The sequence below is a fragment of the Dasypus novemcinctus genome, chromosome 3 (genome assembly GCF_030445035.2).
Source record: "Dasypus novemcinctus isolate mDasNov1 chromosome 3, mDasNov1.1.hap2, whole genome shotgun sequence".
NCBI lineage: Eukaryota > Metazoa > Chordata > Mammalia > Cingulata > Dasypodidae > Dasypus > Dasypus novemcinctus.
In genome coordinates, this window is record NC_080675.1 from 115,904,071 (window position 1) to 115,931,815 (window position 27,745).

General features: G+C 41.2%; 1 protein-coding gene across 3 annotated transcripts in view; it reads left to right on the forward strand.

The window, feature by feature from the left end:
* Positions 1-3,379: 3,379 nt before the first annotated feature.
* GOLM2 (golgi membrane protein 2) overlaps positions 3,380-27,745 on the forward strand; it is a 131,895-nt gene continuing 107,529 nt past the window's right edge. For all 3 annotated transcript variants that reach the window (XM_004466752.4, XM_004466753.4, XM_023591228.3), the window contains exon 1: positions 3,380-4,037. In XM_004466752.4, coding sequence (XP_004466809.2) covers positions 3,711-4,037 — 327 coding nt within the window. In that variant the 5' untranslated portion in view covers positions 3,380-3,710. The remainder of the gene's footprint in view (positions 4,038-27,745) is intronic.

The following is a 27,745-nucleotide window of genomic DNA, read 5'->3' on the forward strand; positions in this document are numbered from 1 at the left end:
CACTGGCCACAGAGGAGAGTCCTATGCTAGGCCAATTATAACTCACCTCCTTTGCCACAGTGATGATTACATGCTTGCACAATCAGAGTTCTTGCACAATCAGAGTTCTAACCTGGAAATTTTTGTACTGAAAGCTAGAAGACAGCCATCCCTTTCCTGTCAGATCATGCAACTGACAGGATGTGACTCTAAAGATGCTGGGGTCATATTTCCTGTCTACCAGGAAAGGACCTTTTGAAGTTGGAGAGAATAAGCCCAAGCAGAGGGAAGAGACAGAAAGAGCAAAAGTCCTGGAAGCATCAAGTCCCCTGTAGGCACCCCATTTCCTGCTGTCCCAATACTATTATAAACCATCCTAGTATCCTAACAAATTTTGTTTCTTAAGCTAGTTTAGGTTGGGTTTTGTCACTTGCAATGCAAAGAATCTTGCCTAACACACCTGTGTACTTTGTATTTCTATGAGCTGCTGCCTTCCCTAACCTAGTCCTATCCACTGTCTTAAGTGTTGAGGAATAAATAACTATAATCTACCCTTCCACCCAACTCCAACATGCTGACATTTTTATAAGTCAACATATATCGAAGATGACTTAGTATGCCAAAGTGTTTTGGGCTTGGGAAAGAGTCAAAAGGATCATATAAGAGAAATAAATGTCATGAGTTTTGCCTTTAAAGAAAAAATTCCTATGATTCAACCTCACTTGCTACTCTACAGTTGATGCTTATCCCCCAATTAAATCTTTAAACATTATTTACCAGCTAGTACACTGTATTTCCCAGTTATATTATTTATGCCTATACTTGATAACCTAAAATTAGCAAACTCACAAAAGAATTGACTTTTTAAATAAAATTTTTATTTTTAGAACAATTTTACATCTACAGAAAAATTGTGAGGATACTTGAAAGAATTCATGTATACCCCATACTGTCTTCTCCATTATTAACATCCTACATTAGTATTTTACAATTGCCACAATTAATGAACCTACTATTATTAAGAGTATACATTATTAACAAAAGCCCATACTTTATTCAGATTTCCTTAGGTTTTTAAAAAAGGTTTTATTTATTTTTCTCCCTTCCTTCCCCTCCCAGTTGTCTGCTCTCTGTGTCCATTTGCTGTGTGTTCTTCTGTGTCTGCTTGCATTGTCAGCAGCACCGGGAATCTGTGTCTCTTTTTGTTGTGTTATCTTGCTGCGTCCACTCCCCATGTGCAGGCTCCTGGGCAGGCTGCGCTTTTTTTTTTTTCACACAGGGTGGCTCTCCTAGCAGGGCGCACTCCTTGAGCATGGCGCTCCCCTACGCGGGGGACACAACTGCGTGGCAGGGCACTCCTTGCACGCATCAGCACTGCGCATGGGCCAGCTCACCACACAGATCAGGAGGCTCTGGGTGTGAACCCTGGATCTCCCATGTGGTAGATGGACGCCCTAACCACTGGGCCAAGTCCGCCGCCAACATGACATCACTGTTGATGTTAACCTTGATCACTTGGCTTAAGTAATTGACTTTTACCTAAATTTGTTTAATACCTAATCCAGAATCAACTATAAGAGAGCATTTATTTACTGTCTTGATAACAGGATTGACCTCATTAGTAGGGGGAGATAGCTTTATGAGGTATCAATCAAAAAGGAAAAAAAAATCGCTGAGGGGAAGAGAGGAAGGAGGCTTTCAAGAGTCAGCCCTGCCACTTACTAGATGCATGACTTCTGTAAAATGGAATAATGGCACAAAAAAGCTCTTTTAAGTATCCAATGAGAAAATGTATATGAATGTGTTTTGTACAATATGCTTTTAGAACTGCCAGGATCCTATGAAGATGAAAACACCCTTGGGAAGCAGTTACTATTATTTTATAGATTTAATTTTTAACTGCCGGTTGAGTAGAGCAAGGCCAATACAATGTTGAGGAAAGGAGAGGTGGGAAGGCTTATTATAGTTAACTATTTCCCATTTTTACCTTGCTCCCTTTTGCCAAAGTCTGCTGTCATCTGAAAGTAGTGGGAATTTCCTAGACATTATGAAGCCAGGGGAAAGGGTTCAAGTTTGACATGAACTAAATATTAAGCATTTTGGCAATATTTATTTTTCTGTACGGTCTTTGAGAGAGAAATCATTGCTCTTCGAAGGCCCAATAATTCTTTCAGGCTACTCTAGGACCAAAAGGCAAGTTACTACTTTTGAAATGGTCAGTAAGCTTAGAACAAATTGTTCAAAGATAACATCTTCCTGCTCAAAAAATCATACCACTCTGGTGTGAATGGAAATACCAACGTTTTTGCTTTTTTGAGGTTTGTGCTCATGAAAGTTCTTGAACCTTGAGGTCTGGAAAAATAACGCAACTCTATCCTCTCCCTAAAAAGATGGGAACAAATACTTAATTTTTTTTTTATGCACGGACAAGGGACATATGCAGAGAAAACAAAAGAGTGGAGGGAGGATTTGTCTGCATCATTATAGTTAACGCTGAACACACACAGTATTTAGCCTGATATAATGCAAAGAGCAATGATGGTTAAGAGTCCAATGACCTGCATTCAAGCCTAATTCTGTCTCAAAGACAACACGGGTCTTTACGAACGTTTCCGAACATCTCTGTCTTGAATTCCTCGTGTCCAAAGCGTAAAACTATGTTGAGAGGTTGAGACTAGGAACGCAAAAACAAGAGAGCTATTACTTCTGACCCAGAATATACTCGTTTTCCGTAACAGTACGCTAGTTATCACTCATCGAGGGCAACTTCTGGACTTCCTGACTTCCTGTTTGGAAGTTCAGCTCGAAAAAAAGTAGCAGAGCGTTTAAGAACACGAGTTCACCACATTCTTAAGTTCTTTCCATTCGTGAAAGCGGTAACGTTGGAAATCAAGCTAGCACCACCCTTTTCAGTGATAGTTTGGTTTCTCCTGCTTTTCTTCGTTAAGTTTGAGGCACCACTATTTTATGGTCTTGTTTCTGTCTTTTTTTGTCTTTTCTTTCTGCATAACACAAACGAGATAATTCCCTAGTGAAGCAAATACAGCACCGTTTTAGCGCTCCTTCCGGCTGCCGCTCACCTACAGTTTACCTTAAAGTAGTCGCAGCTCCGGACGATCTCGAATACAAAAACCCTTGCCAGAGTGGAAAGCAGGGCAAGAACTGCAAAACCTCAGATCTACGGGATTGAGAAGGTTTTAACAAGACTGGCACTAGAGCAACCCAGAACACCAGATGGAACGCAAATTGGTTTTCAAAAGAAAGAATCCTCGCGAGATAAGATTGACAGGGGAGAGAGAAAGATCCTTTCTCGCGAGAAGAGGGGGCGTCGACCGAAACCAGGAAATGGCCCCCTAGGCGACCGGGACGCAATCAGTGGGCGGGACCCGGGGGGTAAATCCGCCCCCTTCCGGCTCTTGTCCCCGCCCCGACACCCTGAAGTGTCGGGCCCAGCTGGCGGAAGGTTTAGTTCTCCGGACTCTACCCGGAGGGAGTAGGGTCTGGTTCAATTCCTCCAGCACGCACTTTGGCCAGATTTGAGGAGGGGGGGCGGGGAGGGTCCTGCAGCTTGCGGCCCCGCCCCCTTCTCCTGCCCCTGCGAGGGCACAGCAGCCCGCCTCCTCCAGTGGGTTCTGGGGCCGCGTCCCTGGGGCCAGCTCAGCAGTAGAGGCCTGAGCTTCTGTCCGCAGGTGTCGGTGGCGAGGCCTCTGGGCACAGCCAGGTTCGGCCTCATGGTGGGGTTTGGGACCAACAGGCGGGCCGGCCGCCTTCCTTCCCTGGTGCTGGTGATGCTGCTGGTGGTGATTGCCGTCCTCGCCTTCAATTACTGGAGCATATCCTCCCGCCACGTACTGCTTCAGGAGGAGGTGGCCGAGCTGCAGGGCCAGGTCCAGCGCACCGAGGTGGCCCGTGGGCGCCTGGAGAAGCGCAATTCGGACCTCCTGCTGTTGGTTGACTCGCATAAGAAGCAAATCGACCAGAAGGAGGCCGAGTATGGTCGCCTCAGCAGCCGTCTGCAGGCCAGGGAGGGCCTGGGGAAGAGATGCGAGGATGACAAGGTAAAGACGAACCCTCTCCCCGTGGCCCTCCGATCGCACTACTTTTTGTTGTTGTTGTTTGTTTGTTTGTTTTTTCTTCAGCTCTGGGGGTAGAGGGCGGACCTGTTAGCCGAACCGCAGCTGCCTTTTACCTCCAGAATTGCAGCCCTGCAAGCTCCCCTTACCCGCAACAATCCTTTTTCTGCCATACTTCTTCCGGTTTATCACCGCCATCCTTCAATCCTGGGAAGAAGAAACGGGCCATAAATTCTGGTTCTCAAGAGTACCCAGTGTGTGGATGCCGCCTGGTCTCCAACTCAGCTGCTGAGTTGGCCTATGTTCTATATGGTCTATGTTCACAAACACACGAATCTGGAGACTGCCAGGATTGGTGTGGATATCCTGATTCCTTGCCCACTGATCGGTATTAATCTCATTATTTAAAGCCTGAAGGCTTCTCTAATTAGTCTGCTTAATGGTGGTCACAATATATATTTCTAAGCAGTGTGCCTTTTCTTAAATCTTTATAGGGCGATGTATTAAGTAAAAAAGAATAAAATATTACTGCTTTTTTTTGTGATCAAAATATTATAATAGTTGGGTCTTGGAGCCATGTATAAGCCACCTTGCGACTGGACAAAGTTAATCCATAATTAGGTACTCGAATGAATTGTTGATGAAAGTAGCTAAAAGGGTAGAATCTAAAAATATGTTCTAAGCAACAGAATCTCATGTCAGTGTCCTCATTGTTCTTGAAAGAAAATAAAAATGAAAATTTGGATGCTTAAGTATTAGGTTTGGTGTTTTTATGCAGATGGAAAGGCATTTAAAGTTTTAAATTTATAATCAAATCTATTGATAAATAGATTTTGTTTTCATCAGCATATTTGGAGATATATTACTAGTTTATGATTTCTGCAACTTCTTTTGGTACAACAGAGTTGTGAAAATTTCTGGATGGGATAGTAGTTGCCTTTCTTTCTGCATCCCTCTTTGGTACTTTCCACATTGTGTGTGTGTGTGTGTTCTTATTATAATTACAAGTCTTTACTTGGTCCACTACATCATAATCATTTTTAATAATGATTAATTAAAATCTCCATGAGTTCCCAACTTCCCTATTATCATCTGCCTCTACCTTCTTATTTCATAAAGATTGAGGCTTGAGGTATAACTCCTTCCTATTTACCACAAGACATCCTCAGAAAGGGGCAAGGTATCCACAAATTTATGCATATATTACACACTGAGTCCTGATGACTAACAAACTCTCTCTTTGGTGGGAATAGGCAGAAGCCTATGAAATTTTGGAGTATTAAAATGATGAGGTTTTCATATTTGGAATAGTTAGGCATTACTATTCAAAAATCACCTCTCCAAAGAGAAGTCTTTCTTGGTAATTCTTACTCTGGATTCCAATCTTCCATCCATTGGACTGTTATTTTCAATCTCCCGTAGTTTTTTACTTTTGAACTCAAAAGTGTCCCTTATTCTAATTTTTTTTTTTTCTTATTCCTCCACATAGTCCCCTCTCCCAATCAGCCAATTTCTTTATTTTCACTGCCAAACTCCAATTTTGGTCTATAAATGCTCAGTCTACTTTCTCTTTTTTCATCCCCATCCTCATCTTTTTTTTTTTTTTAAACTATTTTTAAGTGTACAATTCAGGCCATTAATTGTCAATACAATACATTACCAGAACTTTTTCATCACCCCAAACAAAAACTCTGATTTCATTAAGCAATAACATCTCCTTTTCCTTCCCCTAGCCCCTGCTAATCTCTAATTTACTTTGTCTCTATGAATTGCTTATTCTAGATATTTCAAATAAGTGGAATCATACAATATTTGCACTTTTTTGCCTTGTTTATTTCACTCAACATGATGTTTTCAAGATATATCCATGTTGCAGCATGCATCAGCACTTCATTACTTTTTATGGCTGAATAGTATTTCATTGCATATACATGCCACATTTTGTTTATCCATTCATCTTTTGGTGGACATTGGGTTGTTTCTGCCTTTTGGCTATTATGAGTACTTCTGCTAAGAAAATCAATGTACTAGTATCTGTTTGAGTTCCTGTTTTCAATTCTTTTAGGTATAAACCAGGAAGTAGGAGTGTCAGGTGATGTGGTAATTGTATTTTCAACTTTTACGGCACTGCCAAACTGATTACCACAATGGCTGCACCATTCTACAATGTTGCCAGCAATGCACAAGGTTTCCTATTTCTTCACTATTCGCCAACACTTACTATTTTCTGTTTTTGTTTGTTTGTTTGATTGTTTTAATAAGAGCTATCCTAGTGAGTATGAAGTGGTATCTTATTGTGGTTTTGATTTGCATTTCCCTGATGACCAGAGATGCTGAACACCACTTATTGTGCATTTATATATCTTCTTTAGAGAAATGACTATTAAAGTCCTTTGTCCATTTTTAAATTGGATTATTTGTCTTTTTGTTGTTGAGTTGTAGTTATATATTCTGGATTTTAAATCCTTATCAGATATATGATTTCCAAATATTTTCTCCCATTCTGTAGGTTGTCTTCCCATTTTCTTGATAATGTTCTTTAATGCCCCAAAATTTAAATTTTGATGAAGTCCACTTAATTTTTCCCTTTGTTACTTGTGCTTTTGGTGTCATATCTAATAATCCTTTGCCAAGTACAGGGTCATGAAGATTTCTCCTTCTTTGTTTTCTTCTAAGAGTTTTATGATTTTAGCTGTTATATTTTGGTTGTTAATCCATTTTGAGTTAATTTTTTTATATGGTGTGAGGTGCTAATCTTTTAAAATTCTATCTTTTTTCCTTCTTTCTTTTCTTCTCCTTTCTGCAGATACTTTCTTGACAGTCACATGTGGCAGTTTTTCTAGTCAAAGCCGAAGAAAAGATTGTATTCTCAATCTTTTAATCTCTCTGTAGTTTGATCTTGTTGATTGACTTTAGCTTTTGAAAACTGTCTCCTTTCTTACTTCTGTAGTATTGCACTCTCCAGCTTCTTTTCCTACCTTCTTCACTATCTTTGTTGGATTTTTTTCTTCCAGTCACTTAATAATGGACTCTATTTTTGGGCTTTTGCTTTCCCTTTAGAGCAGCATTTCTTTTTTTCTTTTTTTTTTTTTAAATTTTTTTTATTGATTTTGTAAAAATATTACATTAAAAAAAAAATTATATGAGGTCCCATTCAACCCCAACACCCCCACCCCACCACTCCCCCCGCAGCAACACTCACTCCCTTCATCATGACACATCCATTGCATTTGGTAAGTACATCTCTGGGCATTTCTGCACCTCATGGTCAGTGGTCCACATCATGGCCTATACTCTCCCACATTCCATCCAGTGGTCCCTGCGAGGATTTACAATGTCCGGTGATTGCCCCTGAAGCACCATCTAGGGCAACTCCAAGTCCCAAAGGCGCCTCCACATCTCATCTCTTCCTGCCATTCCCTATATCCATCAGCCACCATGTCCACTTTTCCCTTTCCAATGCCACCTTTTTTCTGTGGGCCTTGGATTGGTTGTGTCTTTTGCACCTCTATGTCAGGAGGAGGCTCAGATTCCACGTGGATACTGGATGCAATCCTCCTGTTTTCAGTTGTAGGCACTCTAGGCTCCATGGTGTGGTGGTTGTCCTTCTTCAACTCCATCTTAGCTGAGTGAGGTGAGTCCAATAAATCAGATTAGAGCAGCATTTCTTAAGTGATGTTAAACAGAATATGGTTCCTTGAAATGTTCTTAAGTCATCAGGAGAGGAAAGGAAAACCTTATTTTTGTGAGGAGATGTTAAGTACTAAATCCTCTTGGAGTTCATGTCTGCTAGCATATATAAAGGCTCTGAGAAATCTATTAGTAGAGGAGCCTATTTAATTGTGTTTATACCAGTTTTTCTCAATTTATTTGAGCACAGATTACTACTGTCTTTATGGTCTGCTTGTTATTGTGGTACAGAAAAATGTGGTAAAGCACACTGACTTGGGAATGCTGTCCTAAATATTTTTACTCTAAAGTGTTTGGCTAATAATCTGTGCAGCTGTCTCAAAAATCTCTAATACTTATATGCCAATTACGTATTTTGAGCTGGCTATAAAATCTTTGAGGTGCTTGTGAATGACTGTCATTGGAATGACCGATGAGGATCTGAGCTACTTAATAAAAAGGGTAGTCTTGGTCTAGATGATCTATGGATGAAATTTGTCACTCTGAGGTGTTTCCTTTATTACTGCCATTCTCTTGGTACTGGAGAACTATATGGTAGATTAAAAAAAACATTTCAAGCTTTGAAGGTGTGGAAGTTTTAGATTATTTTATGAATCGTAAAAAGAGACTGTGGGAAGCAGACAGGATCGTGGTTCAAACCCCGGGCCTCCTTGACCCGTGTGGAGCTGGCCCATGCACAATGCTGATGTGTACGAGCCCAGCAAGGAGAGCCGCCCAGCACGGTAAAAGTGCAGCCTGCCCAAGAATGGCACCGCACACACAGAGAGCTGACACAGCAAGATGACGCAACAAAAAGGAAACACAGATTCCTGGTGCTGCTGATAAGGTTAGAGGTGGTCTCAGAAAAACAATAGCAAATGGACACAGAGAGCAGACAACTGGGTGGGGGGGGGGGGGGTGGGGTAGGGAAGGGGAAAGAAAGAAATAAAAAATAAATCTTTAAAAGAGAGAGAGAGATTGTGTTTGTAAATTAATCCATTCCTGTGAGTATGAGACTCATTTGACTGGATTACATTAGTGATTCGTGTTGACTCTCCACTGTCTTGCTAGGTCTGATATAAAGGGAGACACAGAGACTCAGACATAAAGAGGAGAAAGGGAGCTGGCATGTTTGATTCTGCAGTATGAGAGATGCTTGCTTAAGCACAAACTCTCCCAAGAGGCCAGGCCCACGGAGAAGCTCAAGAGATCAGCCCTGCTAGATGCCTGATAGTTTATAGCTGAACTTTGGAAGAGAGTAGAACAGCTGAGACTGATATAGGAGGCCTGGAAAGAGACAAGCCCTGTATTAGTCAACCAAAAGGGTGCTGTTGCAAAATACCAGAAATTGGTTGGTTTTTATAAAGGATATTCATTTGGGGCAGGAGCTTACAGATACCAGGCCATACAGCATAAGTTACTTCCCTCACCAAAATCTATTTTCACATGTTGGAGCAAGATGGCTGCTGACATCTGCGAGGGTTAGGCTTGCTGGGCTCCTCCCTTCCAGGGTCTTGATTCTCTCTGGGTTCAGGGTTCCTCTCTTCCCAGGGCTTGCGTCTTCCTGGGTGCAGGGTTTCTCTCTTCCTGGGGCTTGCTTCTCTTTCCTCTGTGAGCTTACTTCCCAGGGCTCCAGCTTAAGGCTTCAGCATCAGACTCCAATATCAAAACCTGATAATTAAAAACTCTCCAACTCTGTCCTTTGCCATGCCTTTTATCTGTGAGTGGGGACTCAACGCCCTAATGACATGGCCCAGTCAAAGCCCTAATCATAAGTTTATCACACTCAGTACAGACCAGATTACAAACATAATCCAATATTTCTTTTTGGAATTCATTAGTAATATCAAACTGCTAAAAGCCTTATGCCTGGTTGCTCAAAGCTGAGCTCCAAGAGATGGTAGATTCTAGAGGGGAAGGCAGAGATTGGCAGTCATCTTGCTTACCATGTAACAACAATTCCAGGATCAACAGAAACTGAATTTGTTGAGAAAGTATCTCTGCTGATGCCTCGATTTGGACATTTCATGGCCTTGGAACTGTAAGCTTTTACCCCAAGTAAATACCTTTTATGAAAGTCAACACATTTCTGGTGCTTTGCATTGGCAGCCCTTTGGCAAACTAAAATAGAAAGCTACAGATAGAGGTTTAGAATTCTACCTCAATATCCATATGTGAATTTTGGGAGCAAGTTTTTTAACCCCTTTGAGCCCATTTCTTCATTAGTAAAATGAGGATCATTGTATCTACCACATAGTATTGTGTAATCACATACAAATCAGAGTGTGGGGGGAAAAACAAACCATGAAGCTTCCTTGTTTTCTATAACTGCTCAAAAATCCCTTTGTTTACTTTCTCCCTGGTTCATTGTATTAGTCAGCCAAAAGGGGTGCTAATGCAAAGTACCAGAAATTGGTTGGTTTTTATAAAGGATATTTATTTATTTATTTATTTATTTATTTTTTAAGATTTATTTTTTTATTTATTTACTTCCCCTCCCCTCCCCCGGTTGTCTGTTTTCTGTGTCTTTTTGCTGCGTCTTGTTTCTTTGTCTGCTTCTGTTGTCGTCAGCGGCACGGGAAGTGTGGGCGGCGCCATTCCTCGGCAGGCTGCTCCCTCCTTCATGCTGGGCGGCTCTCCCTATGGGTGCACTCCTTGCGCGTGGGGCTTCCCTACGCGGGGGACACCCCTGTGTAGCATGGCACTCCTTGTGCGCATCAGCACCGCGCATGGGCCAGCTCCACACGGGTCAAGGAGGCCTGGGGCTTGAACCGTGGACCTCCCATGTGGTAGATGGACGTCCTAACCACTGGGCCAAAGTCCGTTTCCCATAAAGGATATTTATTTGGGGTAGGAGCTTACAGATACCAGGCCATACAACATAAGTTACTTCCCTCACCAAAGTTTATTTGGAACAAGATGTCTGCCGATGTCTGCGAGGGTTCAGGCTTCCTGGGTTCCTACATTCCTGGGCCTTGCTTTTCTCTGGGTTCAAGGTTCCTTTCTTCCTGGAGTTGGCTTCTCTTACCTCTCTGAGCTTACTTCCCAGGGCTCTCCAGCTTAAGTCTTTAGCATCAAACTCCAACATCAAAACTCCAACATCAGAAACTCTCAACTCTGTTCTTTGCCATGCCTTTTATCTGTGGTGGGTGGGGAATCAACACCCTAATCATAACTCAATTATGCCCAGGTACAGATCAGATTACACACATAATCCAATATTTCTTTTTGGAATTCATCAATAATATTAAACTGCTACAGTCATGATTGTATCTGGGGAAGAAATAAACTTGACAATTAAATGTCTTTCTCATTTTAAATGAGTAAAGGCTTTGCCTTTCAGGGTTTTCCTTGTAGCAGACTCTGGTGGTATCTAATAAAATAATTAATAGGAAGTACAAGCTTAATTAATGAGGCTTCCTAACTACCCACCATGAAATAGGCTGCTTGGACATGTGCCTGGGGCCCTATTGCTATTGTCTCATCTACCCAATAGCCATCTGTATTAGTTTGCCACAGCATATCAATGCAACATCCAGAAATGCGTTGGCTTTTATAGTGGAAATTTATTAGGGGGAAAAGCTTATAGTTCTAAAGCTGCAAAAATGTCCAAACTAAGGCATCATCAGAGATACTTTCTCTCCAAAGGTCGACTGCTAGCAGATCTTCAAGCAGGATGGTGAGGCAAGATGGCAGGTCTGCCGGTCTCCTTCTACTTTCTCCTCAAGCTCAGCTGTGGGCAATCAAGCATCTCTCTCTCGGCCTTGTCTTCTTGCGCTTCTTATGGCTTCTCTGTCTTTCTGTAGATGTAGGCAAACCTGGAATCCTCACACATGGCCAGGTCAAAATGGCAGAACTCTGTCTCTCTGGGTCTTCTCAGTTTAAGACCCAGCAAGACAGTGGAGACCCAACCTGAGTCACGCCTCACTCATGTAGTCTGATCAAAAACAATCTAATCAAGGTCCCTTAACAGAATCTGATGCAATCAAAGAGTCTCACACCCACAAGAATGGATTCGTTCAAAAACATAATCTTTTCTGGGATTTACCAAATTCAAACTGTCACACTCCACCCTCTGAATCCCAAAAAGACGTTTTCTTCCATATGCAAAATACATTCATTACATCACAGTATTTCAAAAAGACTTAAATTGTTTCAGTAGCAATTCTAAGTACAAAATCTCATAAAAATCAGTTGTAAGCACGTAGTCTGTCTTGGGTCAAAATTTTCCTCTGGCTGTAGATCTTTGAAAGTTAGAAAACAAGTTATCCGCTTCCAATATACAAAGGAAGGATAGGCATACGATAAAAATTCACATTACCAGAAGAAATTGGAAGGAAGATAGGAGTCACTAGTCCCAAACAGTTCTGAAAATCTGCAGGGCATACTCCATTAGATTTCACATACTGGAGTCATCTATAGAAAGGTGGTTTCTTCTCCTTAAGGCTTCCTGGGGGCCCACCCTTCAAGGACTTGCCTGGCAGCCAATTTCTCAGTGCCAGCTTCATCAAGGATCTGGGTGGCGGCTGAGCCCTAGGCCTCACCCTCCAAGGACATTAGAGTCATGTCCATACTTTCCCCAATCTCTGGGGCACAGTCTCAACCCTCTTAGTACAGTGGGGTGGCAGCCACATTCTCCCTAATCTCTGCCTCACAGACCCAACTCTCTCAGAACAGAGAGGTAGCAACCTAACTCTCTAATCTCTGAGGAATGTGCTCTACTCTCCCTGTAGCCTGGGATAACAGAACTCTCTCTGAACAATGGGGCAGAAGTCCCACCTGCAAATGCCAGGGTGAACTCACTTTTTATGCACACAATGGGTGGGGTCCCTCTCTTGGCCCAAGAGGATGTTGTAAGTTCAGACCTCAGCTTCCATGGTTTTCCTCTTGAAACCATTTTTCCTTCAATATCTCCCTTCCCTGTCCCTTTTAGTCCAGGCTGTCAGTGGTTTTGTTCATACAGATCTCCCAAATAGCTCGCTGGTTTTGCATGAAATTCACAGGGTCCCAGTCATTAGACAATAAGACTTTCCACAAATCTTTCTAGATAACTGCATTTCCAATCCTGGCTGCCTGTATCCAAGTTCAATTAAGTCCTCACATGGGGCACTATCCGCTGGAGACTTGTTTTCTGGAAGCTTGGAATTTCCCAAACCATTAATTTCCGGTTTCTTTATGCCCAGGAGTTCAGTTCTCAGCTTATCTCTTCTTACATTTTTCTATAAGCTGCAAGGAGGAGCCTTGCACATTTAGTTTGGAAATATTGGCTAAATGTCCAAGCTTATCACTTTCAGATTCTGTGTTCCATCTAATATCATGAGTCAATTTTTCCAAGTTCTCTGCCACTTAAAAAAAAAATTTTTGTTTTTCCCCCCTGCCCCCCTCACAGTCTGCTCTCTCTGTCCATTCGCTGTGCGTTCTTCTGTGTCTGCTTGTCTTCTCTTTGGGCAGCACCAGGAATCATTTATGAAACTGTTCCAACATTTTTGGTACTTGCAGGCATCACCCCCCTCTCCTGGTACCAATTTTTGTTTCAGTTTGCTAAAGGCTGCCAATACAAAAATAGCAGAAATGAGTTGTCTTTTAAAGGGGAAAGTATTTGGGTAGAAGTTTACAGTTATGAAGCTGTCAAAGTGTCCAAATCAAGGCATCATCAGGTGCTTTCTCATCAAAGGTCGACTGCTAGCAGATCCTGGAGTCCTGCCACGTGGTGAAGCAAGATAGTGGGTCTGACTGTACTCTCTCTACTTTCTCCTGAAGCTCAGCTGTGGGCAATCAGGCAGATGGCTTGTCTCTTTCTGGGCCTTCTCTCTGAGCCTCAACTGTTCCGCTTTCTCCCGGAGCCCAGCTGTGGGTGATCAGACATGGGACTCTTCTCTTCAGCCTTGAGCTGCTCCATGGACCCAACCTCTTGGGGGCTTCTGCTTCAGCTTCAGCTGCTAGTGATCCTCAAGTCCTTTCTCACACATGGCAGGGTAAAGATGAGGTGGCTCTCTTTTTCTATGTCTCTCCCTGTGTTTAGTTTATATAAGTCTTCAGTAAGAGGGCAGAGAGCCAATCTGAGTCATGCCTCATTGACATAGTCCAATCAAAAGTAATCTAATCAAGTGATTTAATCAAGGTCCCTTAACCTAATCTAATGATGTCAAAGGGTCTCAAACCCTCAGGAAGGATTAGTTCAAAAACAATCTTTTCTGGATTCACCAAATTCAAACTGTCACATCATCCACACTCCCTTCACCTTTGCCAACAAGTCCTATTTTGTTTGGTGTATACGCTTCCCCCTTTTGACTGAGGGGTAAGTCCCAATTGGTCTAAACCGATCATGGTTATACCTTTATTTTTCCCAATGATTAATATAGGAAGGGGCTTTTGGTCTGGCCAGTAAGTTGTGAGGGGAAATCAGCCAGGAGACTTCTGGGAAAAGATTCCTTGCTCCTTAAAAGAGTCACATTTGCCCTTATGGTAGTGTGGTACATTTGTTACATTTGATGAAATAATATAATTTTAATTATTCTACTAACTATAATCCATGGTTTACATTAGGGTCCACTGTGTTGCACATTACTATGTTGTCTTTTTAAAATTTTTTATTCTAGTAATGTATACAAGCTAAAATTTTCCCTTTTAGCCACATTCAAATATATAATTCAATGCTGTTTATGTTTGCAATGTGCTACCATCACTATCATCCATTACAAAAACATTTCCATCATCCAAAATAGAAACTCTATACTCTATACAATTTAATAATTAACTCCTTGTCAGTTTAAACCACATTTCCTTGTATCCTATACATTCTGATATTTATAATTTTATTATCATTTTAGAATTATTTTCTAATTTCTCATTGAGGTATTTTGCCTGTAGATTATTTCTGTGTAGTCATTGAATTTCTGAGTATTTGGGAATTTTCTCATTAGCTTTTTATATTGATTTCTAATCTAATTCCAATGTATCCTAAAAATATATTCTAAACAATTTTTTAAAAAGTCACATTTGCAACTCTGTTGTCCTCGTCTCCAAAATCTAAAATCCCTAGTCTGAGAAAGCATCAGATGAACTTATACTGATGGATAGTCTACAAAATACCTGACTAGTACTTTTATTTTTTTATTTTTATTTTTTTAAATTATTTATTTATTTAATTTCCCCCCCTCCCCTGGTTGTCTGTTCTTGGTGTCTATTTGCTGCGTCTTGTTTCTTTGTCCGCTTCTGTTGTCGTCAGCGGCACGGGAAGTGTGGGCGGCGCCATTCCTGGGCAGGCTGCTCTTTCTTTTCACGCTGGGCGGCTTTTCCTCACGGGCGCACTCCTTGCGCGTGGGGCTCCCCCACGCGGGGGACACTCCTTGCGCGTGGGGCTTCCCCACGCGGGGGACACCCTTGCGTGGCACGGCATTCCTTGCGCGCATCAGCACTGCGCATGGCCAGCTCCACACGGGTCAAGGAGGCCCGGGGTTTGAACCACGGACCTCCCATATGGTAGACGGACGCCCTAACCACTGGGCCAAAGTCCGTTTCCCTGACTAGTACTTTTAAAAGATTCGCAATCGAAGTGATAGTCTGGTCTCCTGCATCTTCTGCATTTGTTGTGCCTGCATGTGATACCTGAAATCAAGACAGCCACAGTGCCAGGAGTATTAGTTAAGGAATGGCTGAGGCACTGAATATGACATAATAAAATATTGACAGTAGAGTATTGTTACTTGTTATGTGAGATTTTTTTAAAAATCCCGTATTGTTTAAGCCAGTCAAGTTGGGATTTCCTTAGGGGAAGCCCCTGACTAGTACTTTTAAAAGATTCGTAATCGAAGTGATAGTCTGGTCTCCTGCATCTTCTGCATTTGTTGTGCCTGCATGTGATACCTGAAATCAAGACAGCCACAGTGCCAGGAGTATTAGTTAAGGAATGGCTGAGGCACTGAATATGACATAATAAAATATTGACAGTAGAGTATTGTTACTTGTTATGTGAGATTTTTTTAAAAATCCCGTATTGTTTAAGCCAGTCAAGTTGGGATTTCCTTAGGGGAAGCCTAAGACATCTTAACTATTAACATCCTTATTGCTAAGATGGTATCTGGGTCAGAGGTTAAGTTTTTTATGCTTCCAAGGAAATGTGGGTAGTGACCTAAAACTGCCTGTGGTTTTTGGGGTCTTCAGGGGTCTTTATTATCTTTCTCTTAAAGTAGCAATAATTGTCTTTGGATGCCTGACGAGGTACCTTCTTCACAGCCTCTTGGAAACCAGGATCTTATGGAGGCATGACCTCATTCTCTTTACCCCCATGCACACCTCTAATAAATGTTCCACACCAAAGATCCCTTGCCTTGATGAGCTGCATTATGTGGGCTATGGGATATGTGTATATGGGGGAGCTGGCAAGCCTGTCTTTGCTCAGGCTTTTTGTTTTTTTAATAAACTTTTAAATGTTATTATAGTTTTAGATCTATAGAATTATTGCAAAGATAGTACAGAGAATTCATTTCTCCCTATTATTAACATCTTACATTAGTATCATACATTTGTCCCAGTTAATGAACCAGTATTGATACATTATTATTAACTAAAGTCCATATCTTTTATTCAGATTCCTCAGTTTTTCTCTAATGCCCAATTCTGTTTTAGGTTCCCATCCAGGATGCTACATTATATTTGTTCTTCTCTTGGTTATGACAGTTTTTCAGACTTTCTTGTTTTTGATGATGTTGACAGTTTTAAGGTATTTTGTAGAGTATTTTCCCAATTAGGATTTATCTGATGCTTTTCTCAGAATTAAACTGTAATGGTGGGTTTTTGGGAGGAAGGTGCAGAGCTAGTGTCATTCTTGTTATTTCATATTAAGGGTACATGTGTTGCCAGATTTACTCTAGGTTCTTGGCTAAGCTACAAAAAATGAATTTTAAGTGCAAGCCAGTTTAGTTAGACCAGTAATTTATTAAGGAACTGAAAGAGGAGAAATGGGAGAAAGTAACAGATTATGGGTCCCAGGTAGAGAGAAAAGGGGCTGAAAAGAGATAAAGAGAGCTGATATACAGACTACAGTTCTGCATTACAGATTACAGATCACCAGGTTTACTTGTGTGCTGATCCAGACGGGGAGAAAAGGCAAGAAACAGGGCCAGTTTGGATTTCGCCCTTGCATTTTAAACCATTAATTATTCCACCCCTTTGCTAATGTAGGGGAAAGAATCCCGTTTGTTTGCTGGTTTGATTGATTATCCTACCCCTCAATCCCCCGTGAAGGCCCAATGATAAGAATATCCGGGGCTTCTCCTTAATTCTGGAAGAAATCCTGTCCGAATAGGGTTTCTCTCAAGGTTCTTTCAGCAGCCATCTTATGGGATATCCATGGCCACATGTTTAATGGCAGTGTTTTTTTTTTGCCAGGTTGCAGATTTGTCTCTTTATTCCCTAACTAGCCTGCTTTACATATATTCAATATGATTTATCACTGTTGATTTTAACCTTGATCACTGGGCTTGAGAAAATATTCATTAAAGTTTTCCACTGTAAAGGTAACTCTTTCTCCCTTTCCATACTATAATTTTTGGAAGAAAATCACTATGTGCAGCCCACACTTAACGGAATGGGGGTAATGCAGCACATCCTTAAGGGCAGAGTATCTGTATAAATATGGAATTCTTTTATATGAGGGATTTGTCTTTCTCCCCCCATTCATTAATTTATTCAGTCATTTATATCAGTATGGATTTATGGATATTTATTTTATACTTTGGATATAAGCCAGTGCTACAGGACTTCTGGGAAGATAGTAGACTAGAAAGACTTGGGACTCTCTCCTCTCCCAGGAAAGTAGCTAAAAGACAGGCAGAAACAGTCTAGGAAAAAAAATGTTCTAGGGTTTAGGACACCAAGAGAAGGCCAGACATCACCCAGAAGAGAGAGGGGCAAAAGAAGAATCTCGATGGCAAACTATGAGTTAAAGCTGCAGCTGCAGCTGCTAGTACCCTTCCCCACCCTATAGATGATTTTGAATTCTCAGGCCTTGTGCTGGCAGCTACAGACAAAGGGGGCTCCAAGGATCTACTTCCCCAGGAAACAGGGAGAGAGGGACATAGCCTAAGGCTGACTCAGCTTTTGACCCACAAATTTGGTCTGCTGTGTCCCACAAGCCCCTCCAGGCTGGTAGGGATCATGCCGTTGTTTGCCCTGGGAGTCAGGAAGGAACTAAAGAGATCCAATCTTCTCAATTACCGTCTTTACTGACTGGGACTGGTTGTTGAGGATGCAGAGGTGAGTGGAATTATTTCCAACCTGGGAAAAGAGGCAGGGGGCTTGGAGAACTGCCTCTGAGAATGTTTGAATTATGAGGCTCTTAGCCTCCGGGTAGGACCCTCTGTCACGTTGATCCCATCAGTGTTGCAGCAAACACACTCTGACAAGGGTTTGAACTGAGAGGGCTTCTAAGTGGCACCACCTGCTGGCCAACCAAGGAAGTGCATGTGAGGAAATGAAAAATAAATGCTTTTTCTGGCCTTTATAGCCTCCCTGCCCGAGGCCCTTGGAAGCAGATCTGCAATCCATTGCTGGGTACAAGGCTCAGATTGAGCAACTAAAGGGACAATCCTAAAGACCCAGAACAGGCTGAACCAAGAATCAAAGAACAGCAGTAATACAGAGTCTCCCTATGAAAGAGAGAGAAATTGGGCATTAGAATAAACTCACCATCATAATTAGAAGCCTAGATAGCAGCAAAAAATTATAAGCCATACTAAGGAAATGGAAGAAAGAGCCCAAGCAAAGGAATATATCAAAGCCCCAGATAAGACATAGGATTTGAGACAAGTAATCAACAAGATTCATACAAATTTCCAAAATCAAAGTAATGAGTTAAAAGAATCCAGTGCTACTGTATTTTCTTGCTCAAATTGCTCCAGCTTTGGCCATTGAGGAGCTCTTTTAGTTGGCTTCTGTATTCCTTAACATATCCCCATCATAATGTGTGTATGTGTGTTTAACAGCACTGCATCGGTTTCCTAGGGCTGCTGTAACAACAGAAATTTATTATCTCACAGTTCTGGAGGCTAGAGTTCTAAATTCAAAGTGTCAGCAAGGATATGTACTCTCTGAAACCTGTAGGAAAGAATCTATCCTTGCCTTGTCTAGCCTCTGGTGTTAACGGACAATTTTTGGTGTCCCTTGACTTGTAGATGCATCACTCCAATCTTTGCCTTCGTCTTCACATGGCCTTCTCCCCTGTGCCTCTGTGTTTCTGTGTCTTTTATAAGGACACCAGTCATATTGGATTTAGGGCCCACCCTAATCCAGTATGACCTCACCTCAACTTAACTAATTATATCTGCAAAAGACCCTATTTCCGTATAAGGTCACATTCACAGGTACCAGGGGTTAGGACTTCAACATATCTGTTTTTTGGGGTTGGGGGGTGTCACAGTTCAACCCACAAACTTTCTTACTTTCTGGCGCTAAAAAATGCTCTAGACTTATCATGTATATTTCCTACTTTAGTCCTAGAATCAGCTATTTCTTCATGGAGCCCTGGTTCTTTTTTTTTTTTAAGATTTATTTTTTATTTATTTCTCTCCCCTTCTCCCTCCCCCAGTTGTCTGCTTTCTGTGTCCATTCGCTGTGTGTTCTTCTGTGTCCACTTGTATTCTTGTCAGTGGCACCAGGAATCTGTGTCTTTTTGTTGCATCATCTTGCTGCATCAGCTCTCCGTGTTTCTGGCACCACTCCTGGACAGGCTGCACTTTTTTGCACGGGGTGTCTCTCCTTATGGGGGCGCACTCCTTGCGTGTGAGGCTCCCCTACGCGGGGACAACTCTGTATGACATGGCACTCCTTGTGCACATCAGCACTGCACGTGGGCCAGCTTCACCACATGGGTCGGAGGCACTGGGTTTGAACCTTGGACCTTCCATGTGGCAAGTGGATGCTTTATCCATTGAGCCAGTTCTGCTTTCTGAGCCCTGGTTCTTTTTATTGGAGAATGGTATTAGAAGCCAAAATCCAAGTGCTAGGTGTGCTCATTGATACTGTAAGGCTATCATTTGAAACCTAGGAATTCCTGCCCCACAGGAAACAGGTGATCCTTGGCCTCTTCTAATTTATTATTCTATCCTACCATTTCAATCTGTCATCTGGGCTATTATAACACAGGGATTCCTTAAGAGAGCTTGAAATTGCCCCCGCCAGTGTCCAGGGAAGTGAGAAGCCCCCCTTTCCTGGGTTTCCTCAATTTTATTTTAGCCTTCCCCCTAAACTGTTCCAGCTTTGTGGAGCAGGTGTAGCTCAGTGGCTGAGCAAGTGCTTCACATGTATGAGGTCCCAGGTTCAATCCTGGTTCCTCCTGGAAAAAAAAAAAAGAATTCTCTCTTTTTCTGCCGGAAAGTCCTTTCCTTCTGTTTTCTGTGCGTAAGACATTTATTGTATCCTAATTTGAGTTCTTGCCACCTGTAACTTAGAGTAAAGTTTTGTGGTCCAGGTGGGCCAAGTCAAGCTCTTGATATATAAAAGAAGCTATTAGAATTTAGGGCAGGGGTTCATAACCTTTTTTGTTCCACAGACCCTTTTTCCAGTCAGGTGAAAACCACAGACCCCTTACTATTAAATACACTTGTTTAATGAGTATATCTCCCCTGCACCAACGTGTCCCCACAAGAATGTTTTTTTAAATTTAAATTCAAGTTCATTGACCCCTTGTTAAGAATCCCTGATTTAGGGGGAAAGTCCCTCCTCAAAATTATTGTCTTATTATACATTTTTAAAAAGGGTCAATTTGGAGATTTGAAGCTGAATAATAAATGACCTCTCTCTCTCTCTCTCTCGTGTGTGTGTGTGTGTGTGTGTGTGTACAGTATTCAAACATATACCAAATATGTATATGTAAAAATCCTGGCATAATAGACATTCATTTAATGCTGTTGTCAATGGGTTCAAATCCTGGCTCTGAGTTTAGTATTTGCATAGCCTTGGCAAATTCTTTAACTTCTCTGTACCTCAGCTCCCTCATCTATAAGACAATAATAATAATCTCCCTCACACATTTTTGTGATGTTTAAATGAATAAATTCATTAAAATGTTTAGAAGAGCATCTAAAACATAGTTTAAAAAAATGTTTAATAGGTGTTAGATTTATTTTTCTATGCCTACTTCCTTATTTCTTTTCAGCCTTCTCTCCAGGATGCAGCTCCTGGCCAAAATCCGGTCCCAGCTCTAGCCTACCTGCCTTACCCTTTGCTCTTAGATATCTGACTTTAAAAAACAACCCCCCCCCCCCAAATATTTCTTGGTTCTTTTCCAGTTAAGCTTAGTTTGCCCCTCCCATAGTTGCCTTGGCTGAGCCTGCTTGTTCCTCTGTAATTTGAGGATCAGTCATCAACAGTTCTGATATGCTGCACATGATAATTCCCATTGTTATCTCTTCTTTACCAGGCATAATCTGGCCAAGTTCTAACTGTAATTTAATTGCTACCTCAAATTATTTATAAACAATACAAAACTTACAATCTTCTCTCCAAACTCTCCCTTTCCTTCTTCTTATAATCTTCTCTCCAAACTCTCCCTTTCCTTCTTCTTTTTTTTTTTAAAGATTTATTTATTTTTTTATTTTCCTACTTCCCCTCCTCCTGCCCTGCTGTTTTTGCTGTTTGTGTTGTCTTCTCATTTTCTCTCCTCTAGGATTCACTGGGATTCTATCCTGGGGACCCAGGATATCTATCCTGGGGATGTGGAGAGAGGTTCCCTGTCAATTGTGCCACCTCAGTTCCTGGTTTCTGCTGCACTTCACCTTGACTCTCCCCTTGTCTCTCTTTTGATGCGTCATTGTCTTCCTGCATGACTTACTTGCATGGGCACTGGCTCACCATGTGGGCACTGGCTCACTACGCTGGCACTGGCTCACCACATGGGCACTCGCCCAAACACTGGCTCATGGGCATGCTTTCTCTTCTTCTTTTTCACCAGGAGACCACAGGGATCAAGCTCAGGTCCTCCCATATGGTAGGCGGAAGCTCTGTCACTAGAGGCACATCTGCTTCCCTCTCTTTCCTTCTTGTTCCCTATAAATGATGCTTGCATGTAGCCATTATTAAGAACTGAAGCTAGAAATATTGGTGTCAGCTTTGAAACCTTCAGGATCTCATATACGTGATTCAGCATGCCTGGATTATTGCAGTGGCTTCCTGACTAGTCTCCTTATCCTGCTTTGTATTTCTTTTGGTCAGTTCTGCCCCATAAAGCAAACCTGCTTTCTAAAATCTTGCTTTCAGAGTTACGTTTTATTGCTCAAGTCAGAATTCCAAGGTCTTCTATAGAGTGGCTCTAACTACCTTTTATTTATTTATTTATTTATTCATTCATTCATTCCCCTCCCCCCATTGTTTTGTACTTACTGTCTGCTTTCTGTGTCCCTTTGCTCTGTGTTCTTCTGTGTCTGCTTGTCTTCTCTTTAGGTAGCACCGGGAACCGATCCTGGGACTTTCTGGAGTGGGAGAGAGTACTGAGTCTCTTGCACCACTTCAGCAACCTGATCTGCTGCATCTCTTATTGTCTCTCCTCTGTGTTTCTTTTTTGTTGCATCATCTTCCTGCACCTGCTCTCCGTGCAGGCCAGCACTCCTGTGTGGGCCAGCACGCCATGTGGGCCAGCATTCCATGTGGGCCACTCTCCACGCAGGCCAGCTTGCCTTCACCAGGAGGCCCCAGAAATTGAACCCTGGACCTCCTCTATATGGTAGATGGGAGCCCAATTGCTTGAACCACATCTGCTTCCCCCAACTACCTTTGTCTCCCACAATCTCCTCACCCAAACTGTTCCAGACAGGCTGTTTGACTTACTTTTGTCTCCCTACTTACATTTGCATATTATGTTAATTCGTGTTTCTGTGCCTTTTTTCTTGCTGTTAGCCTCTTATCCTAAATCACCTCTTGCTTCTTTTTCAACCTATCCGTCCTACCAGCCCTTTTTCCAGCTTCTGACTCATGTCCACCATAAAGCTCCCTGGGATTACTGATCCAGAGCATGCTTTTCCTTCTCTGTACTCAATTTGCATTTATTATCTCAATCTCACTAATTAATTTTGTTCTTTTTTTCACTAATAGTTTGTTAGGTATTAACCTTGTCTTCCTAACAAGATTTTTAAGTCTTTGAGAAGGGACCATGTTTTAAACTTTTTCATATGGCTCTTTTTTTTTAAGGATTTATTATTTATTTCTCTCCCCTTCCCTTCACCCCCCCCCCCTCGCTGTTGTCTACTCTCTGTGTCCATTTGCTGTGTGTTCTTCTGTGTCCGCTTGGATTCTTGTCAGCGGCACCGAGAATCTTTGTCTCTTTGTTGTGTCATCTTGCTGTGTCAGCTTTCCGTGTGTGCGGTGCCTGGGCAGGCTGCACTTTTTTTGTACTGGGCAGCTCTCCTTATGGGGTTCACTCCTTGTGCCTGGGGCTCCCCTACATGGGGCTACCCCTGCGTGGCACGGCGCTCCTTGTGCACATCAGCACTGTGTGTGGGCCAGCTCATCACACGGGTCAGGAGGCCCTGGGTTTGAACCCTGGACCTTCCATGTGGTAGGCGGATGCTCTATCCCTTGAGCCAAATCTACTTCCCTCCTATGGGTTCTTGATAGTTCCTTTACTTAGTGTTAATAAATAGTGAATACCCAAAAGTTACTTGATTTTTTTTGGTTAAATAAGTGTTTTTATACAGTATCATATACTGTATGGCTATGTAGTTTACTGGAAAGAGCAAGGGCTTTTGGGATCAAACAGTTCTTGGTTTAGAAATCTGCCATTATCTAAGTTATTTGACCTCTCTTGAACTTTTCTTTCACCCTTAAAATGAAGAGGGTTAATGAAATAAAGTATGTAAAGGCTTGACCCCTATAAACCTTGGCATTTAATAATGCTAGCTCCTTTCTTTTCTGCGTGACTTGTATTTATTGTTCTTTTGAAACTCAAATAAGTTAAATTGGGATCTACTGTATTCTATATTAAAATAATCTTAGAAACATGTCTCTACTTTTTTGTGTCCTTTATTTTCATATTTCTCCATTTTCTCTTCCTCCCTTGATAAGGGACAGAGTCATCCCGGAAGGTTCCATGGAGATCATAAAACTTGAGCTGGTGCTTGAAAACTGACGACTGGGTTTCATTACCCAAAGAAAAGGTAAAAGGACATAAGGAACTACCTTCAACCCAGTCCATAAAGGAAAAGAAGCAATTCTTATAGGGTGGGATGTGGTATCTGTTCCCTGAAGTGGTAGGAAGTACTTTTTGAATTGTGACTTCATTAAATATAAAGAATTATTCTTTCTTCTAATTTGGTAGATGAATTTGGTAGCTAAGATTCCCTGTATTAGCTTTTTCCTTTGAAGAGAGTTCTTTGATTAACAGTCCATGCTTCCCTTTAGGCATAGGCTGGGTGTATAGTAATTTCAGTTTCTCAAAGTGTTTAAGACTTTCTTTCTTAGTCCTAACTAACTTTACCTAAGAATCTTGCTCTCTCTTTTTTCTGACCAGTTTGATCCTCTTATGTACAATGTTGACTCACAGCTCATACTTAGTAGCCTTGTCTGATTCTTCCTGTTTGCCAAACTAGGTCCTAAGGTTGACTTCAAAACTTATTATCTTCAGGAAGTCTTTTCTATTTAACATAATATTATTTACTTTCCTTTTACAGTTTCAATTCCACGTCTAATTTAAATTCAACTTGTGGCAAAATATTTTCACATTTGACAAAGGCCAAATCAACTAACATTTTTTGCTCTTAAATTTGACTCTATAGCATTTTGCACAATTGATCTTTCTAGTCCCCCTCTTGAAAATTTTTCGCTTGGCTTGATTTGATGACACTCATTTCTCCTGATTCTCCTACCCTTGTCCCGCTCAATGTTTGTATGCTTTGTGCGTCTATATTTAACCCTTTTTCATTTATTTATTCATGAAGTGTGTTTGAGTTTCTATTTTGGGTCAGTTTCTGTGCTAAGCGCTGTGGATACAGCAGTGAACAAGATAGATATATATAGTACATGTGGTTGTGGACCTTACATTTGAGCAGGGGCTGTGAAGGTAGGGACTAATCTAGCCTATGGGTTTGGGGATAAGAGTCTTGAGAAAGAGAATTCTTAAAAGATGGGTGTTAGTGAAGGATAGAATCAGTGAGAGGTTGGGTAAGACTAAGAGGTTTGGGGGAGATAAAAAGAGGGTTCCAATTGTAAGATATTATATGTTTCAAAGCCCAGAATAGGGGAAAGCATGGAGAATTCGAGGATGTAAAAGTTCAATACGTGAAATGGAGGAGCTAGAGGGACAATTATAATAGTTGATACTAGAATAGAAGGCTGGAGTCAGATTGCGAAAAGATTTGTGAGCTCTATTAAGGGAAATCGGGAGCCATCAATTTGTTCCCCTCCCCCTCTTTTTGTGTGTTTAAATTTTTATTTTGTAACTACTTCATTGAGTTACAATTTATATTAATAATTTATGTATAATAAATTGCACCTATTTAAAGTGTACAATTTGATTTGTTTTGACAGATTTATATATCTTTGTAAATGCCAATGCAGTCAAGATATAGTATATTTTCACTGCCTTCTCAAAGTTTCCTTCTGTTCCTTTCCATCTCTCCTTCCACCCCTAGTCCCAGGCAGCAACTTTTGTGTTTTCTGCCATTATAGATTAGTTTGTATTTTCTAGAATGTTATTTAAATGGAATCATACAGTATATACTTTTTGCCAGCAGGATTCTCCCTGGAAGAATAAATAGGCAGAGATCTAGCTGGGCCTGCCCCAAACCACCCCACAACAGGACCAGTTGAGATTCCGAAGAAAAGATGCTGTAAATGCCAGGGTGATCAGTCCAAAAGCATTTATTAGGGGAACTTATATAGAGAGAGCTGCAGCTACCTCATGATGGACAGTGAGGCTGGCAAAAATTCACTCTAGTGTGTCCGAACCTACAGCACCCACTATGCAGGTTATATGTGATTGAGGGACAAAGGTGGCTAAATACCAGGGGGCTCGCATGCAAGTTTTGGGAAATCATCTTGGTATGTATTCTTTCCCAAAACAAAAGATGTGCTTGGGGCAGGCAGCATTCAAGGTTATAGCAGCCAAAGCTTGATGTGCTTCCAAGGAGTTAAGAGGAGTGACACATGGGTGAGGGGTCAAGTGTGAAGTCAGTGCTTAGTTAGGTAGGACATGCTCTGTGTATCTTGCAATCTACCCTCCTCTCTGGCCCTTATAATTTCAACTTTTTTGTTGCTGGGATATAGTAATGCTATTGATTTTTTGTATATCGTTTTCCTGAGCTAGAACTTATAGTTCTGGTGGATTTTTGTAGATTCTTTAGAATTTTTTATGTACGTGATCTTGTCATCTGCAAATAAAGGCAGTTTTGTTTTTTGATTTTTTTCTGGATGCTTTCCGACCTGGGTGCTTTTTCTTTTCTTTATTCTTGCCTTATTTCTAGCACCTCTAGTACAATGTTGAATAGAAGTAGTGAGATTGGATACCTTGGAGAAGAAGGATTTGACAAAATTCAGCATCCGTTCATGATAAAAACTCAGCAAACTAGGAATAGAAGAAAACTTCCTTGAATTGATAAAGGACATTTATGGCAAACCCACGGCTAACATTATACTTAGAGAGAGAGAGAGAACTGACAGGAGGGGAATGAGATGGGATCTATTAATTGTCTTAAGAGGAAAAGAAGAACAAATAGGTGCAGATGTAGATAGGTTTATAGATTTTATGGAGTTGTTCCTGTTTGATGTTTTCTGTTTTATTTGTACAGTAGGAGACATGGTCTTCTGCTAACAGTGATATGGAATGGAGTGAGAGGGGTCGGTTGGAGGTATTAAGAAAGGCATCATGGAAAATGGGTAATGCAGTAAGACTGTAGACAGTATTGACTCTACCACTGAGGGTTGATGAACATGAATTAATAGTTTTACCCATCTCTTGGTTGTGTGATTTTCTTCACCTACTCTGAGCAAAGAAAGATAATTAGTTAGATCTCTGTGATTCTTTCTGCCCCATTGCCTACAGCATATAAGGTTCAAATTCCTTAATTAAACATTTAAGATCCTTCATGATCTAAACTCTGCTTATGTTTTCAGACTTTTCTCTCACCATGTCTCTCCTCTGCATTCCTGATATCCTTAGATTTTCACATACACCTTGCTGTTTCCTACTTTCATGCCTCTGCATCAGTTACTTTCCCTTCCTTCCCCTTTGCTTATTTGGCTTAAAGAAATCTAAGATTCAAATAAATGGAAGGACATTAGGTATGCATGGATTACAAGACTATATTGTTAAGATGTCAATTCTGCCCAAAGCAATTTATAGCTTCAATGCAATCCCAATCAAAATTCCAACAGCCTTCTTTGCTGAAATGGAAAAACCAGACATCAAATTTATATGGGAGGGTAAGGGACCCTGAATAGTAAAAACCATCTTGAAAAAGAAGAAAAAAGTTGGAGATCTCAGACTTTTTGACTTTAAAACTTATTACAAAGCTACAGTAAGAGCAGACACTAGGACAAGCATTTAGACTGATGGAATAAAATTGAGATTACCAAAATAAACCCTCACATTCAGGGATGACTGATTTTTAACAAGGGTATCAAGCCCTCTCAGTGGGGAAAGATAGTCTCTTCAATAAATATTGCTGGGAAAACTGGATATTTAGTGACATTTATAGAGCATTTCAGCCCAAAACAGCAGGATATACATTCTTCTCAAGTGCCAATGAATCCTTCTCCAGGATAGACCATATGTTGGGTCACAAGACAGGGCTCGATAAATTTAAAAAGACTGAAATTATACAAAGCACTTTCTCTGATCATAATGGAGATCAACAAAATCCACAAACCCTTAGCTAGACTGACAAAGAAAAAAGAGAAGGTGCAAATAAATGAAATCCGAAGTGAGAGGGAGAACATTACCATTGACCCCATAGAAATAAGAGAGATCATAAGAGGATACCATGAACAACTGTATGCCAACAAACTAGACAACATAGACAAGACAGACAATCATC